Genomic DNA, 16,582 nt, shown 5'->3' with positions numbered 1-16,582 from the left:
CACACACACACACACACACACACACCAACAATGAGCACAATCGCAGCTGCACACTGTTCAGTAATGTTCTTTTGGGGTAATATGCATCTTTACAGCCAAACTTTTATCTTTTTAAACCAAATATGACCTCATTTACTTGGATCTATCCCTCTTTTTCAAATGATCTGTAGAAATCCATACTTGACTTTAAGTTAACAAGTAAGAACAAAAACAAAGTGTCACGGTCCTTTACCTGTTTGTATTTGCGCAGAATTCTGTTCTGCTGGCTGAAGAAGACATAAATGGCTCCTTTGTGATCATCTTCCAGCGGAGCTCCAACCACCAGGTCATTGAAGCCGTCGCCGTTCAGATCAGGGACCGGAGCCAACGATGAGCCAAAGCGAGCGTTCTGACCTCCATTATGAATCTCTAGCACCCCCTCTGGGATGAAACGATTCTGAGGAAGCAGGGCACACTTGTTATCTCACCCATGATTATGCAACGCTTGATCTTTTTAAGACATCAAATAATGCCAGTGGGCATCTGTGGGTACATGCTCATGAACATTTCTGATTGAATTTTGCATTCTTTAGTCAAAGTCGTCGAGGCACTTTGAGAGAAGCCAGGCCAAAAAGACTTCATAATTTTGTTACATAAAGGAAGAGAAACATTCACAGGAAATTCAAAGGAACCAAAAAGGAAATGCATTAAAAACATTGACCTTTAAAACCTGCATCAAGAATGTAGTCATATTTGACTATTGCACGCCAAAAATGATGGCAGTGGAGTCGAAGCACTGATATTAGCTTTCCTGCATGCTGGAATAGTTTGTCAGACAAAAATCAAAAGCAGTGAAGAGGATCAGTTTAAATCACGACATGCAGTATCCACACTGTTTCATGTGTTTCCAATGCTTCGTTCAGACTGACAGAGACTGACTACAACAACAATGGAATAAAGAACACCTGGATAGTGAAGACCAGCCAGTCAGGCAATTCAAAGCTCAAATGAATCAGTTGTAACTTCTTGCTGGGACATCCATGACCCAGGGCTCAATAACCCAGATGGGCCGTCACCCGCCAATGTTCATACATCAATATTATTACCTCCAAATACCTCATGTGTAGCTCTGAAGTATCCCTCTAACACCTGAAACTCCACATCATGCAATCATGCTGAGACTACAAACTACAAACAAAACCTGACACACACATGCAGAGAGTTTATCTTTACACACAAAGTGAACTCATCAAGATAAACTAAGCAGGACAATTCTTCTTCAGGCTTTATGAAGTGTATATTAGTAGAAGAGTAGAAAATCCTATAAAAACAAGATGTGTTAGTCAAACAAAGTCCTTCGTGCTGTGCAGTGATCATGCTGCCTTAATCACAGTTCAGTTTTCCAGATCAAAGCACTGATTTGTTCCTCATATGAGCCCTCAGTTCAGAGATCTCATAACAGGACAGAGAGAGGGGGGAGGGGGGAGGGGGGAGACTGTCCTCTGACCTCATAAACATCTCCAGAATCAACTCCCATGTTTTATTAGTATATGAAAAAGTAACAAAATGGGATTAAAAAGAATCAAAGATGGATCGGATGTCCGTCTGACTTTCATCACAATCCCTTAATTCTTCATATTTGAACTTAAACATCTTTACTATCCGTCAACAAAAAGTAAAGAATGTGATCATAAAAGAACCAAAGAATGCGGTATAGCTTCTGTATATTTGATGTGAGGCTATTCTTAAGCTATTCTTAGTGCGGCTAAGTCACATGGAAAATATCCATGTCTTTGAAAGTTACTCCATCCGCCCGACTGGAAAAAAACCCTTAACGAGCGCAATCTGAGGAAATGGAGCCAAATACTTGAGCCCATCAGTAGTCATGCATATCATTGCTCCACTTGGCATCCCGGTGTTCCTCAGAATATAATTCATTGCTGGCAGACAGAATGTGAGATCACTTGTTTTTTCTCTTGGATAAATGAAAAGGGAGTTGATTTAGGAAAGCAGCGATTCCTCAGCTACCTGATGTGTCCGTGTGTGACAAAGAGCCAGACTGATGGGGAAAACTGGGAATGATATGTTCAGTGGTGATTAAATCTGAACCATATGGTGTGTGTGTGTGTGCAGAGACCATCAAAGGTCATAACTAGTCTGCGGTTGCTCAGCTAATATAAGCGTGCATCAGGACAGTGGATGGAATTTTAACTTTGTCAAAGCTGCCAAATTATTGGTATAAAATATGTCTTTGGTCTGGAAGTTCTCCACTAAGTTTGTTCTGAGGCTTAGACGCAAATGGAATTTAATATGAACGAGTCCTTGATCCTTAATCTTTACTCATCTTCTGCCTGATAATACTTTTCATCACTTACTGTGACGCAGATGAAATGTAGCGCTACACCAGGAGAAGCACGAGCTCTGCTGACTTTAACACTGACATATTTCAAACTAATGTGAATACAGCAATGGACATGATGTACATTAACTGTGTGTTCAGCGTGTTTGCATCATTTGGAGGTCAAGTGTGTAAATTGTGAGTGTATAATAAAGTACTGACTGACATATTTTGCAGCACCTTCACATTTGAATTATCATCACAATGAATAAAATGGATTTTCTCATGACTGTTATCCAACAGAAAGCTACCTGTGAGTTTAGCTTGGCCTTCCACCTGCTCCTCTGCTCCTCTGAGTAAGTGAGTCAAACCCCGTGGCAGATAGCTCAGATCTGTTCCACGCTCGGCCCACACAGTCAAAACAGCTGAACACATTTATCATTCCAATGAGTGAGACAGATCTAAAATACCAAAAGGGTTTTCCTTCTATTAAACAAAGCTCTCACAAAGTCAATGAGTGGAAATGAGTTTTGAAGGTGCAGAATACTTTCCCGGTGAGTTCATTTACACACACTGTGCACTGGCATTGTAAAAAGTTTCTCATTTGATCTGCACAAGGTCAAGTGTCACCTGTCTGCCAGCCGCATGCGTTGTGTTAATGGTGGGGCTGGCATGCAGCAGAGTGGGCTCGTTGTGTGTTACAGTAGGCAGAGCACTTCTGGTTCGGTGTGCGAGAAAAAGTTAGTTTGAACAGGTGTTGACCCAGTTCAATGGATGAGTGGGTTACTACCTACCAGCCAGTGGATGTATAGGGGCATTGTTCTGCAGCCCAGCAGTCACAGTGTGTGTGTGTGTGTGTGTGTGTGTGTGTGTGTGTGTGTGTGTGTGTGTGTGTGTGTGTGCGTGTATGTGTGTGAGTTACTATTTTATTAGGTACACCTGCACTATATAATGCAATCTAATGCAGCGACCCTGCAATTCACCCTGGCAACATGGAGCAGTTTTAGTGTCAGAGAGGTGCTGATTGAACTTTATGGTCAAAGGTGGTGCTGTATTGGGCTACACTGTATAAACAGATGGTTCTCATAATCTGCCTCTCTCACGTTTATAAATGGGGTTGGTCAAAAACATAGAACCACCTTTCAATTTAACACAGTCCAAAGGAATCTCATGAGAACTTTTGGTTGGCAAACGCTAGAATTAATCTACAATGTGCTCCCTCAAGAGATGAGACACTGAGTCACTGAGGCTGAACAAAACGACCTTCACAACGGTCCAATGTAATGCAGAGCTTTTGTACTGATTGCATTGGATTGTATAATAGTAATAAAGTGCTGTCACAGTTCACAGTGTGTGTTTGTGGTGTGTTACCCACCAGCTCTGTCACTCTGTAGATGTAGACCTTTCCCTTCTCCATGCCTCCGCTGAAGAACATGGGTGCTGCCACCAAGAGGTTGTCTGTCACACCATCTCCATCAATGTCCAGGGGGGCAATCTCACTGCCGTAATACGAGCCGATCTGAGACACACACACATGAATGTCATACTCTTCATCTTTTTAACCAATCAACAAATCAAAATATATAAGTAACTACTTGTGAGTGGTGGATTTAAATTCCAAAACAGATGGTTCCCAAACTCATTTCTGCCTTCCTCACTGTTTACTCAAGCAGATGCTGTTTGGGTTTGATGACTTGCCGATGATCTGGAGCAGCTTTGAACTTGAGGATTATACACAAACAGGGCCTATATCATGTCAAGGCGAGTGGTGAGCGTCAAGACACCAGTAGATTCTTGAGTCTGAGAGCTTTATTGAGAAAGACTGGTTCAGACATTGAATGGAACATCATCTATTGGTTTACAGATTAGAAACATCTGTCTATAAAAAGACTTTCCTCATGAGTTGCCAAATCAAGAAAGATTACTAAAAAAAAAAAAAAAACATCTGTTGTTCTGGACGAGCTATTGCTGACAATGTACAGTGGAAGCTGCAGCATGATCTGCTAAGGTCTGCAGCCTGTGAAGAGCTGCCAGGTCTGACTGTAGCGGTCATTAACACACACAGGACCGCATCCTGTTGAAAGGATGCTGATCGTTTTTAAAGTGATTGTGACCCAGCTTGTGATATTAAATACTTTTAACAGATGATTTATTGTGCAGCCTCGGTTCTAATATTGAACAGAATCAAGATAGTTTTGGATCATTTCTCTTAAGAAAAGGACAAGACTTTTGTTTTTTTTAATGATATTGATAATCCTGGTATGTGCTCAGAAGCCAAACCCAGATGTGTGACTTGGACACAGTGGGAGTAGCTCATAAAACACACCACACACACAGTTAAGACGCAATGTTCCCTCATTCATAAACACGTTTTTTAGTGTCTGCCATTGTGTGTTGGGTAAGATGTTCATAAAACACATGGTCATGGAAAAATGAAGTGTTTCAGTCTGAAGGTTAATTTAGTCATTATGAAATCATGCTGATGTTTTGAATTATAGAACCACACATGTTGTAGCAATCAATACATCTGATAGAAAAGCCCACTCAGTTGATTCATCAGTTTATTTAATTGGCTTTCAGTAGAGTAACTTCCTCCTGAAATGATGTAAACTCATATAAAAGGCCCAGTTATGGAAATAAAGGATATAATAATATAATATAGTGTTGGTACCTGTTGTCCTTTGAGCGAGTGCAGGATAGTGAGGTTCCCCGAGTTCTTCAGGGTGAAGATGATGACTTTGCCAGTGTGGTTAAAGCGCGGTGCTCCAGCTACAAGCAGACGTCCGTTTCTGGCCGACACCACTGATGTCACCGTATAACCTGATCAGACATGGACACACACTCATTAAATGTGCTGAGAATGTGACGGTTAGTTTTGTCCTCATCATTAAAGAGCAAAGTGAATGCATAACAATGTGCAGTTGTACATTTAGGTGTTTGTTTCGGTGTCTGAAAGTGTGTGTCTGGTTTTTATAAGGATCAAAGGCATTGCTGCACTGTATTGTGTCATATGTCGTTGTGGTGAATGATCTAACTAAAGGATAAAGGCTAAGAAAAAAGTTTAAAGAACTGCACTTCAGCGAATGCATTGAGTTAAGCACATATTCCTTTTGATCCTTTTCCCCTCATATGTCTTTCCTTTTCCTACAAAGGATTCCACAGAGTCCCTGTCTGCTTTTCCACCTTCTCCTCTCCTCATCCCTCTCTGTTCCCAGCATTCTCTTTCTCCCTGCCTGTCCAGGATTATGCCTCCACCTCATATTACTATTGAGTCTAGAATGGCTTCCACTGGCAGCCTGGTGGGTAAGAAGAGAGAAAAACCACTGATGGTAAAAGCAGAGCTCTGTGGTAGAGGGGTGAGATGGGGCTGGATGTGGTGGGAAGCACTGGAGCACTTTATAGAGATGGGTTGCTGCGAGGACTGTTGGTGCTAAACCACAAGCCCTCTACCAGAGCTGCCATACATCCCCTCACCAGAGAAAGAGCATGCAAACAGGGATTTAAGACCAACCATCCTTCATGACTACAAGAGAATTATACTTTCTATTTCCCTTCTTTTAACCGTACACATCACAGCTTTTCATCACCTCGTATTCGTGTCCGTTTGCAGCTTGTTGAAGCTTGAAAGTGTTGAATGAAGGATTCAGCTCACCCAAGTAGGCACCGTGGTTTTTGAGCTCTTCAGGGAACTCCTGTGTGTAGGAGGACTTGGGAGGGACCACCTTCCCCTGTCGGGTTTCCTTCAGCACCGCTCCGTTCCAATCGTAAGCCCCGACAGCACCAACCAGAATCCCATCCTGCAGGTTAAGGCGTCATATGGTTAAATATCTGAAACTCAGATGAATGTAGGACATTCTACATTCACAATTTTGAGCTAGAACTGTGTGAGGAGATGTGAATCTGCTGCAAATGGGCGTGGCCTATACGAGTATTCTATGATTTATGCTTATAAAGTCATAACCTTAATCATCAAGGAGAAAGAACAGATGGATAGCTCAGGTCCTGACCATAACCCCATCAACCTGCTCAATCTCAACCAGATGACAACTGTCCTAGTTACTGTTTTGACAGGCAGATGGACACACACACACACACACACTCAGACAGAATGCTTTACAGCTGTGTTATTAATCAACAACACGCTCACACAGTAAGAAGCGAGAATGTATCTGTCTGGCAGTCTGGTATCAAAGCTATCAAACAACACATTTATAATTGACAATCTACACAGCAAACCCACTGGTGTGTGTCATGAAGTCCAGACACAAAGAGATAAGAGGTATCTCTGCTTCCACGGTTCACCACACTCTGACTCACTGCCATTGTAATTACAGGGTTCCTCTCTTTTAATGAGCCCACTCTTTTCTGCCCTACACAATATGCCGACGACACATTTTCCAGCGTTAGCGTTTGTTGGAAGACTCGCCATTCCTGCCTAATGGATGGAATTGTGCGCTCACCAATCTTGCACAACTTCCCTTTCTGACATCCGTGTTAGCCTGTGCGGTTATCTGTTTTGGTCTGAATGGTTTCCATGGCAAATGAATAAAAACCCCAAATCAGCTCGACCCTAAAAACCAACAACCAATTTTTATTACCAAAAGCTCAACCATGAGCATTAAAGAGAACAGATGAGGCTTTTTGTTATTTCTTCCTTCATTTGTGCCGTGCAATAGTGCGCTATATTGTCACACACATCATCAACCTTGCAACTTGAGGATGAACCCATGTACGTAAATGCATCCATGTAGGTCCTGGACTGACCTGACGGGTTTATTTGTGATTAACCCTTTACCTCCATAGTATGTTTACATGAACATGTAACACGTTTGGATTTACCCACCAGTGCATCTGGTTACAAGGAAACATGACCCTGAATGTTTCAGAATAGACTCCTAAATGAAAATAAGAATATGCAAGTCTGTACAATATGTCCCCTTCAATTCTACATTGAGCTCCACCATGGTGGTACAGTACAATTATAAATATCCAAAGTGTCCAAAAGTCTATATAGGATGCAGTGCTTACCATATTCAACCAAAAGAATGCATGTGCTGCATTCTGATAAATGCAGGAACCAAGTAAAAGTTTATGCAACCACAGGCCTGTAGATTATATTTCTACATAATGGTTGAGTTATGGTAAAGGAAACATTCAGCACACAGACAAATCGTTCAGACAGATACAATTTGTGGATCTCTATGACATAAGCACCACATCAGATTCAGCAGAAAGCCATCTGGGAATGGCTGACTGTTTTTCTCCTCTATAGCACCAACATTCTTTCCAAGAAGTCATCCTATTCTCAGCACTCAGGTTGGTGTTCTTGAGCAAGTGTTATCCCTGGAATCCGGCCCTGTGGACAGAATATTCCATGCATATTTGCCACCCAGCTGAAACGCCTGCTATTTATTTATATATTTTTTGCCATGAATGGGATTTATTTATAACTCCCTCGACACATAGTGCAGTGGAAATCAAAGCTGTTGCATCAGCAAATGTCACCCCGGGATGTAGATGGAGCCAGACAGAAGGGAATGAAAAACAATTAATTGGTATGAATAGCCGTGACAGTGGAGGATGTTGCTTATCTCTCTCCTCCAGCTGCATCACACTCACAGCCAGCACACCTGCAGCTATATGCGCTCACGTTGAAATGAAAAAAACTCCACAAAGTCTCAAGAAAAACAACTCATTCTCCAGCAGAGCTGTCACAAACGAATCTCAGCCTCCTACTAATATGTTTCCCTGGGGTAAGAGTGGTGTCTTATTTCCCATCTCTGAATGGCTGGAGTGGAAAAAGTCTGTCTGTTGTGTCAGGGGCTCCTAAATCAGAGTGACCTGAACCTCACGGGCCACACAGCAGGTCCCTTAGGGGGGTGCAAAGTGATAAATGACAGGTTGTGGTGAGGAGTTATGATGCTCAAGCAATTGGGACAATCTGTGTTGTTGTACATGTTGACGGCTGGTATGTGAAGGAATGAGACTCACCTCTACGTTGTGTGAGGAAAAGCCAGCCTGGGACATCTGGAGACCAAACGCTGTCCCATTCTTACTGGTTCCTGTGTAAACAAGTCAGACTTTTACGTCTACAGCAACAGAACGTTAACCTCTCATCTGCAATAATAATCTAAGGAGAGGAACGACACCGGAGTCACTAAACACCTGAAAACTATCCTGTGTGTACACAGAAATAGCACAGATATTGCATCATCCCACACAGATCCATCATTTCTCTCTGATGAAGATAACATATGAAAAGACTAAAAATAAAGTTACAAGTTATTTCTATGGCTGTGTGGTTTCGAGTTTCTGGGATTAATGAATTCCTTTTAAAACCTTCCAAACTGAAGATGCGCTCTCCAAGTGCGTCCACAATATCCTTCAGCGCCGATTCATCCGTCACATTAAAGAAGTGTTTGTCATCTGGGTCGCTGGCTATGTACTTGATTTCGCTAAGGAAGGCCTCGGGGTTGATTCCCCTGCGGTTGTAGTAGCCAAGGACCTGCAAAGACAACATCAAACAGTCTGTCAGTCAACCAAACGCGCTCATGAGCTGTAAGAGCTTAAAGGCTCCGTATCAGGCCTCACCCTGAACATTACCACTGACTAAGGATGGTTCCAGAGGGTTTTGGCTACAGTGGGTTAGGGTTAGAGTTAGAATTTAAAGGATTTCCTGAAATACATTCCACAAACAAAGACAATAAACAACACAAGTTCATACTCTGATTTTAAATTTGTCTTGGTTTAACCATCCAGCCATTTATTTGAGGTAAATGTTGCCCTAGTGGTGACTGAGTGAGTTTCAAGATTAACTGCTGTCCTGTAGCTGATTACTGTCGGGATGTGATTTTGTCATCAAGATGATTTGTAGTCAGTGGATTTTGAGTAAGAACACATGTTGTGGAATGTAATTACAGGATGGTCGGAGCTGTACTTACACTGTATATGACACAGATCCACAACGCATGAAACTTTGACTTTACTTCACTTCACTGCACTTAATCAAAATATTTATGGAAGTGAAGTCTTAACTTTTTCCTTCCCTGACTTGTCCAGCAACTGTTAAAATCTCTTTGGATGTGCATACATTTTTCTCAGTTCTGCTTCATTTTAACACAAATCCCATCCTGTCACCAGTTCAAGTTGATGTTCTACCAAACGACTTCAGACGTTTGCTCAGATGCCCAGCAAAACCACTGGATGGAATCAAGAATGCCAATAGCAGCAGTGGCATCCATCAAAGAAGCATGTGGTCTCCATCATTTACACCTTTAACTGAACTTCCACTGAGCTCCACGTTGGACTTTTCCAACGGTTCTGAGCGGTCCTGGCTCCATACTGTCCTTCGCTCTTGAGAGATCTCCATGAGGTCACCTCATTAATGTTTATGGTGTTTTAATGCAGTGCTGGAAATTTATAAGCCGTCAGAAATCTATGTGAAAGCTCATAAAAATTGAGAGTCCAAACCCAGTGGAATAATTGATCTAGCAGACTCACGGCAATGGCATAACGAGTGATGCCATCCTTCTCGCTGTCCTCAATGGCCTGCTGGAGATCAGGGCTGTCATGCGACTCTCCATCAGTTATCACGATCATCACCTTCTTGGCACCTCGCCGCCCTCCCTTCTTGAAAGCTTGTGAGCTGTGAGAACATGTTGCACACGTTCAGTAAAACAGAATAAAGGCCTTGAGATGCTGCGTTTGGAGATTCTGTACCGTGCAATGTTGATGCCGAGAGCTGTGTTGGTCTCCTCCCCACCCCTTTGGTCAATATTGCGAGCTCTCTTCACTACTTCCTCCACTGATTTGTAGTCATTAAGTGCGAACTCGTGGACCACCTTCTCCCCATACTGAACCACTCCAACCTGTCCAAACAAACACTGATGATGAGGCATCTGCAGCATTAAGTCCAGGCTGTGAAACATTTCCCTTCTGTTATAAATAATACATACAGCACATCAAGGGAAATCACATAAACACACACTATAATCTTCTTGTGATCTCCAATAAGGAACAATCCCAGTGAACGTATGTAAATTCAATCTTACATACCTGAATCTGACCTGGTCCAATATAGAACTTCTGAAGAATGTTGATGAGAAAACCCTGCACTTCAAACCAGGGGTAGATGGAGTTAGAGCCATCCAGAACGATCACTATGTCCATGTAGGTCTCACATTCTGAAACACATTTGGAGATGAGGACTAACCCTGGCAGCACATGGTTCATGAAGATGACAGACATAAATCATTCATAAATGAGGAAAAGACTCCTCAGCTGTGTTTATAAGCTGTGCATTGGTAACAGTATATGTCAAGCAGGAAAAGTACTTAAACCTTACTTTGAAAGGCAGGAGCAATAGTTCTTGAGAACTTGAAGCTTGCATTGACTCTGGAGCAGATACCAGTGCTGTAGTAGGAGCTGCCACATTCATAGGACCACAGTGGCCCACAGGCCTGCAACATAAAACAAAGATCTTAAAGCAGCAGCATGACTGACCTCAGGACATCACTACGCGCTACTGCAAACCCCATAACCTCATTTTGGTTTAGGCTCTCAGTGAGCCTCAGTAAATAGAACAAACTGACAGAATTTCATTTTAATTTGTAGTGGACATTCCCAAAAGGTTCCAAAAACAACAGAAAATGTGAAGATAGAAAATAGTTCAATTTGATACAATAGTGTAGCTACTAAAATAAGTGGGGCTTCAGTTGGAGTGTAGGTGTCACTCAAAGACTTGGAGCAACCAGATACTGTATATAATTGTATGTTGTACAGTGTGGAAGAAAGGGACACCAGGGAGGATAATCAATACTTTATCATGTTAACCCAGATCTCACCACAAAGCTGTTGTCTTTAGGATTTGATGTGAGAGTCATTCCCAGCCTCATCTTGTCCTTCCGCTCTGATACGTTGGTCAGAGATATCCTTCCTTGAGGGAAAACGAATCTCAATGAATTGATCTTGGAAGCACAGACTTATGTAAACCTAAATATATTCACTGTCCTTCTGAGGCCAAACATAAACGCAAACATCCACCATCTGGGTTTGTTACTGCTGTCTCGCCAAAGGAGCATTATACATCCTCAGATCTTAAACGTTTCTGCTACAAAACTTCATGTGTTCACATGTGTGTCCCGTATGAAGGAGCATGTGGTGGGCTGTGTGGTATAACACACACGTTGAAATGTACATCAACCGTAAAAACAACTGTAAATGTGGAATGACTGGTATGGTAGCCACACTTCTGTCTCACACATGCCACCATGATGCTAACTGAGAGACGTGGAGGAAAACCTGAAGAGACTCTTAAGTACACACACTTATCCTGATGCTCAGACTCTGTCCTGCAGTTTGTGTTGTGATTCTGTGTTAAAGGTTGTGTATTGTGTTGTGATACTATACCTAGGTTGAGCTTGGAGCAGCCATTGGCATTGATTCGTTTGCTGAGGGAACATTTATAAACGTCTCCTGTCTGGTACGGGCCGTTCATTTCATACGGGGCACCCACCAATAACCTGTAAGAACCAACATACAAACATCAGAGATGATAGGAATTCTTATTGATCTTGTCAACACTAATACATACACAACACTCAACAGTCATATAGTATTAACAGCTAACGGTGAGTGTAATAAGAAGCAATAATGAGAGAACTGGAACATACTGCCTGAGGAAATATGGCATGACTGTACAGGTCAGCAAAAACAGAGCTGAATAAACAGTACATACTCATAGCAGCACCAAACTGACCTCTGCTAAGATAATAATAAGTTGAATAACTATTAGGGGCGATGGTGTTGCAACTCCAAGTCTCCAGTCTAGTGCCTTGAACAGGAAGGAGCAAAGTGTGAATCTACACGTTGGAGGCAGACATCGTAACTGCTACACTTTAATGACAGATCAAGTTCTGGAATGTTTGTTTAGGGGCATAAATGTGGCATTTAGGGGGTAATTCATGAGGCAGCTACGAAGCTCATTCATAAATGTCTGTGAAGGTTCTCACTCAGCGTCTCTTTCAGTGTGCCATTATCCACATGTTGTCAGGGTTGTACCAGGCAAAGGCCACTGAGACCCAGCAGCACTTTAATGAACTGCTACATGTCTGTGAATGTCTTTCTCAGTCATCCATGGCCATAGGTGGAATAGTTCTGGCCTCTGTCAAGGTTGCTCCGATTTGATTTAAACGGCCTCTCTACACCATCTGTCTTCCCTATCTAACATATGGACATTACATCGCTGAATTGTCCTATCTCAACGTTCTGTTTGGAAGGTGGGTTGCAATCATAGCCATCGCCAACTCCTAACAACATATATCTGATTGAAAAGGTTCTTTAAGGTTTTTTTTAACTTCTTAAACAGGACTAAATCTCCTCAAAGAGCTGGTTTGGCTGCTAGACATTCTTCTTGCATGAAGTCGTCTTTTGACTTGTGAGTGGGTTTCCTGCAGGTCAGTGTGGTCTTATAAATGTCAATAAGAGGTTTTAGTGGACTTGAAGTGGTAAAAAAGTGTTTACCTCAGGCCTGACGGACGCCCTTATGAGGGCTATAATTTATAAGGTTTCTGAGCTAAAAGCCCCTTTGTGTTGAAGAGGTTAAAGAATTCTTAGGCATTAAATTTGTCTCATGCTACGTCCCATGATATATGTTGTTTATCAGGTGATATCTTTATCTTTATCTGCCCCCTATGGCTCCATCCTGACACCGTGCTACAGTCACAAGTTTCTCTCATTGCCTTCAGGATTTCATGTATAACTGCACATACATGATACACACACAGATGCTGTGTTCAGCTAAACTTACTACTGTACAATAAAAACAACATGTGTGGAAGAATCACAGGGTATAAGTTATTTATGAGCATTGACCTTAAGATGTATTGTAAGCACTCATTCATAGACAAGAATAGCATCTTTAACCAATTATATTCCTGCAACAGCATCAGTAAATACAGTAGGTCAGCTAGGAATTTAAACAAGTTAGTAGTCCAAGTACAAATCAGATAGAAAGCAGCCGTCACACAAAAAGCTCTTCCACTTCTTTCAGTGGTACCCCACAGGAAAGACACTCGACACCACTTATAGCAAAAGCAGACCGCGGCCACCTTCCTGCTTGGACTTACAGGTCAAAGTCTAGCAATTCAAGAAAAAAATACCCCTGCACCTTTAGGATCGGCAGTCGGGCTTGTGAGCCCCTAGGTTTCAAAACTGATGTTAAATCACTTTTGGTAACATTTAGAAACAGGAGACGAGTGTACTCGGTGTGTTGCCTTAAGTTGTCATGAGGGTAAAATCTAAGGTTATAGGAGGATAATGGATGAGGGAAGTGTAGTCTATAGGGAAAAACACCAGAAAGCTGTTTTCCCTTTAAGGATTAAACCGTGTCTGTCTGTCCCATTATTGTATTGTTGTACAAATTGTTTGAGAATTGTGCTTGGACACATTGCCTGCCTGAATCCATAAAGAAATAACCTGAGGGGGGTCAAAATATGTAAGTAATAAGTAATTTACAAAATATTCAAAAGCAACTGATCTTTTGAATATTTCTTTCCACCACAACAGTAGAGTTTCATTTCCAAATCAATTTACTTGAAGTATGTGAGTTCAGCAAAAATAGGGATTCACATTTATTTTGATTCACAGCATTAAATAAGTTTGTTTTGTTTTGTTGCTGATATTGTTATTTTCACGTACGACTTTAGTTTGACGACAGTGCTTTCAAATCAGCATCGAGTTTAGGTGAGAAATGTTATGCAGCTTTTACAATCAGATCACGTTCCTACCACCACTACTATCAAAACATACAGATTATAGTATACTGTACATAGACTACTTCCTGGTGCAGTGAGGTGTGCATTTGGTTTATTGAACCTTTACATCAGCAATATGTTGCTAGCACAGAATTGAGCATTTTACCTCAGAAACTGAGAACAGGGGGAAAATCTGTTGAAACTGCCCATGACTGCAAACACTGACTCATATGGAACCAAGCAGCATTGTTATTGTTCCTCAAGCCAGCGTTTAAGGTCTCACAGGCTGTGGAAGTCATTTTCATCACAGGGGCTCCAATGGTGCTCATATTTTCATTGCTAATAATATCATGATTTTTTTACTTCAGCCATTACTATCCCTCTCCAGCACAAGTTCAGGTCAGGATACAGCTACCTTGATGAAAAGGACCATTGTTGCTTTAAACGTGGACATCCTCTGCCTCAGGTTCACCAAAAGCTGTTCAAACAATCATGTTCCAGAGCTCATTAGGGTCAAACGTTAGCTGCAGTGCATCACCGCTGCAAAATGGTAATGACACAGAGCAAGAACTTGACCCAAAATGAATGCGCGGACCTCTTCTACCATGGTTACCAATGAACACAGGCTTTTGGGTTTGAGGAAGCGCCATATCCAAGCCCAGGCTGTCATTAATGTGGTAATGTTTTTCATATTTGGAAGCAGGAGATGTATACGCTGTGAAACCACATCCGAGCCCCAAACACGAGCGTGCTGCTCCAGTGCCACGCTTGCTCATCACATTCCACATTTCTACATTGACAGGGTCGGGCTGTTTGTTCGTGTTACCCCATAAATCCAACGGACTGTAACAGATCATTTCTAAACAAGTTTTGGATGACATATGGTACAAAGCTTTTACTTGTTTGGAAGAAGAGCTCTTTGTTTTGATTCTTCCTCACTCTTAAGACAAGTTTATTTTTCTTCTATTATCCTAAATCCTTAATAACACCAAGAACTCATCTCTATTTGAATAAATTCAGTTTCCCCACCTTCCTCAGGGAACATAGAAATGCAGTACGCTTGACAACAGACTGAGTTAAATTGAAGCAATAGTATTTAAGGCCAATGCTGAATTCTTCACAGACGCCCTGCAGTTCTCTGTGACTCCAAGTAAAGGTCCCGTCTCCGCCAGGGAAACCTGGTACAAGTGTAGAAAAATAAACAGTGGGAATAGAAAGTGGGAGTTGTACTGCTGAAGTATGCAAGTGCGGGTACCCGTTCAGGTTTAAAGGTCCTGGTTGTTTGCCACTCGGGGTGATGTGGCCTCTTGTCTGCTCCCTGAAGAGTGTGTGTTCTGACAGAATGTTTAGAGCCCCCATCATCTTGGATAGACACGTCAGGCTATGACACATTCTTGACATAATGACCCTTTTTTTCAAAGTGGTAACTCAAGCAGCAGTTATGGACAGAATCTTTCAACGGCCCTGACCGAGACATCTTAACTTATTGATTTTTCTGCTGACATATGCTCTTCTGCACAATGGCCTGCAAGTCTAGAGACTGAAGTGTTTTTGTTACCGACTTCATTTCTGATTAGGAAAAAATAAACGTAATTTCATCGGATTGCTCTGTAGACCACATGTTTTCTCAGATGCATCTTCTTTTCCACATGTATCAGACAGACAAAAGCTGTTGTAAAACATTTATCCAAACGCTGGAATCAATAAGCACTATTTAATTTGGTGCTCCAAACAGCTTTATGGCTCTCTCTTGCCCCCAGAGTGTGTTTCATAGAAAAGCTTTATGCTCAGAGTTCTTTTCAAGCTGAGATCCTGTTCCTATCCAAACACAGAGCTGAGAGACAAATCAGACAGCTCTGGAAAAAGCTGACGGAGCTGCAGTTTGGCACAGACGCTCATAAGCAAAAGTTAGTGATTGTTACTATTAGCTGTGATACTTGCATCACACACAAACACTCCAGTATTTTGGCCTGGCTGCAGCGTCTTATATAAAACTACATAAAACCCTCACAATCTCTGAGGTTAACACTTGAAAATAAGCGTGTTTAAGTTGATTTCTATGAGTTGCAAAAGCCCTGTGGTTTATAATTTGCATACATCCTTGATTAATTGTGTGTATAAATAAAGCAAACCTGTTTATTCCATCTACCTACATTTTTACTTGAACTGCAGTACACACAATAATTCAGGGAGTAGTGGGTTAATGTTCACAACTGATCCCAATACAGAAACAAAGACAGCTCTAACAGTCCAGGAAATATTAGGAAGGAACAATAAATATGTCCACTCAAATAATAAATGAAATTTTAATTCCCTTAATATTCTGCAACATTTTTATCCAGCAGGAAATGTGTCAGACTGCAACACACACACACCTCCACAGTTTGCAGCTGTTTGCTGTTTATTGAGTTACACACACATGCATCTGTCTGCTCACATTCCCACACCCACAAACAATGCTGCAATGTCTAAACACTCTTTTTAGACTGAAACGTACTGGATGACTAAGTAG

General features: G+C 41.7%; 1 protein-coding gene across 1 annotated transcript in view; it reads right to left on the bottom strand.

Moving 5' to 3' along the window:
* itga11a (integrin, alpha 11a) overlaps nt 1-16,582 on the bottom strand; it is a 41,624-nt gene that overhangs the window by 14,182 nt on the left and 10,860 nt on the right. Inside the window, exons 3-14 of the mRNA XM_076155276.1 lie at nt 11,726-11,838; nt 11,161-11,252; nt 10,662-10,776; nt 10,373-10,500; nt 10,037-10,185; nt 9,818-9,962; nt 8,657-8,822; nt 8,309-8,379; nt 5,970-6,114; nt 4,989-5,137; nt 3,693-3,836; nt 233-436 (exon numbers count right to left, since the gene is read on the bottom strand). Of these exons, the coding sequence (XP_076011391.1) occupies nt 233-436; nt 3,693-3,836; nt 4,989-5,137; nt 5,970-6,114; nt 8,309-8,379; nt 8,657-8,822; nt 9,818-9,962; nt 10,037-10,185; nt 10,373-10,500; nt 10,662-10,776; nt 11,161-11,252; nt 11,726-11,838 (1,621 nt within the window). The remainder of the gene's footprint in view (nt 1-232; nt 437-3,692; nt 3,837-4,988; nt 5,138-5,969; nt 6,115-8,308; nt 8,380-8,656; nt 8,823-9,817; nt 9,963-10,036; nt 10,186-10,372; nt 10,501-10,661; nt 10,777-11,160; nt 11,253-11,725; nt 11,839-16,582) is intronic.

This window comes from Genypterus blacodes, unplaced genomic scaffold (genome assembly GCF_046128005.1).
Source record: "Genypterus blacodes isolate CSIRO-AG114 ecotype Tasmania unplaced genomic scaffold, CSIRO-AGI_Gbla_v1 ptg000067l_1, whole genome shotgun sequence".
Lineage (NCBI taxonomy): Eukaryota > Metazoa > Chordata > Actinopteri > Ophidiiformes > Ophidiidae > Genypterus > Genypterus blacodes.
Note: the sequence above shows the minus strand (reverse complement) of the source record. Positions and strands in the feature narration are given on the sequence as shown.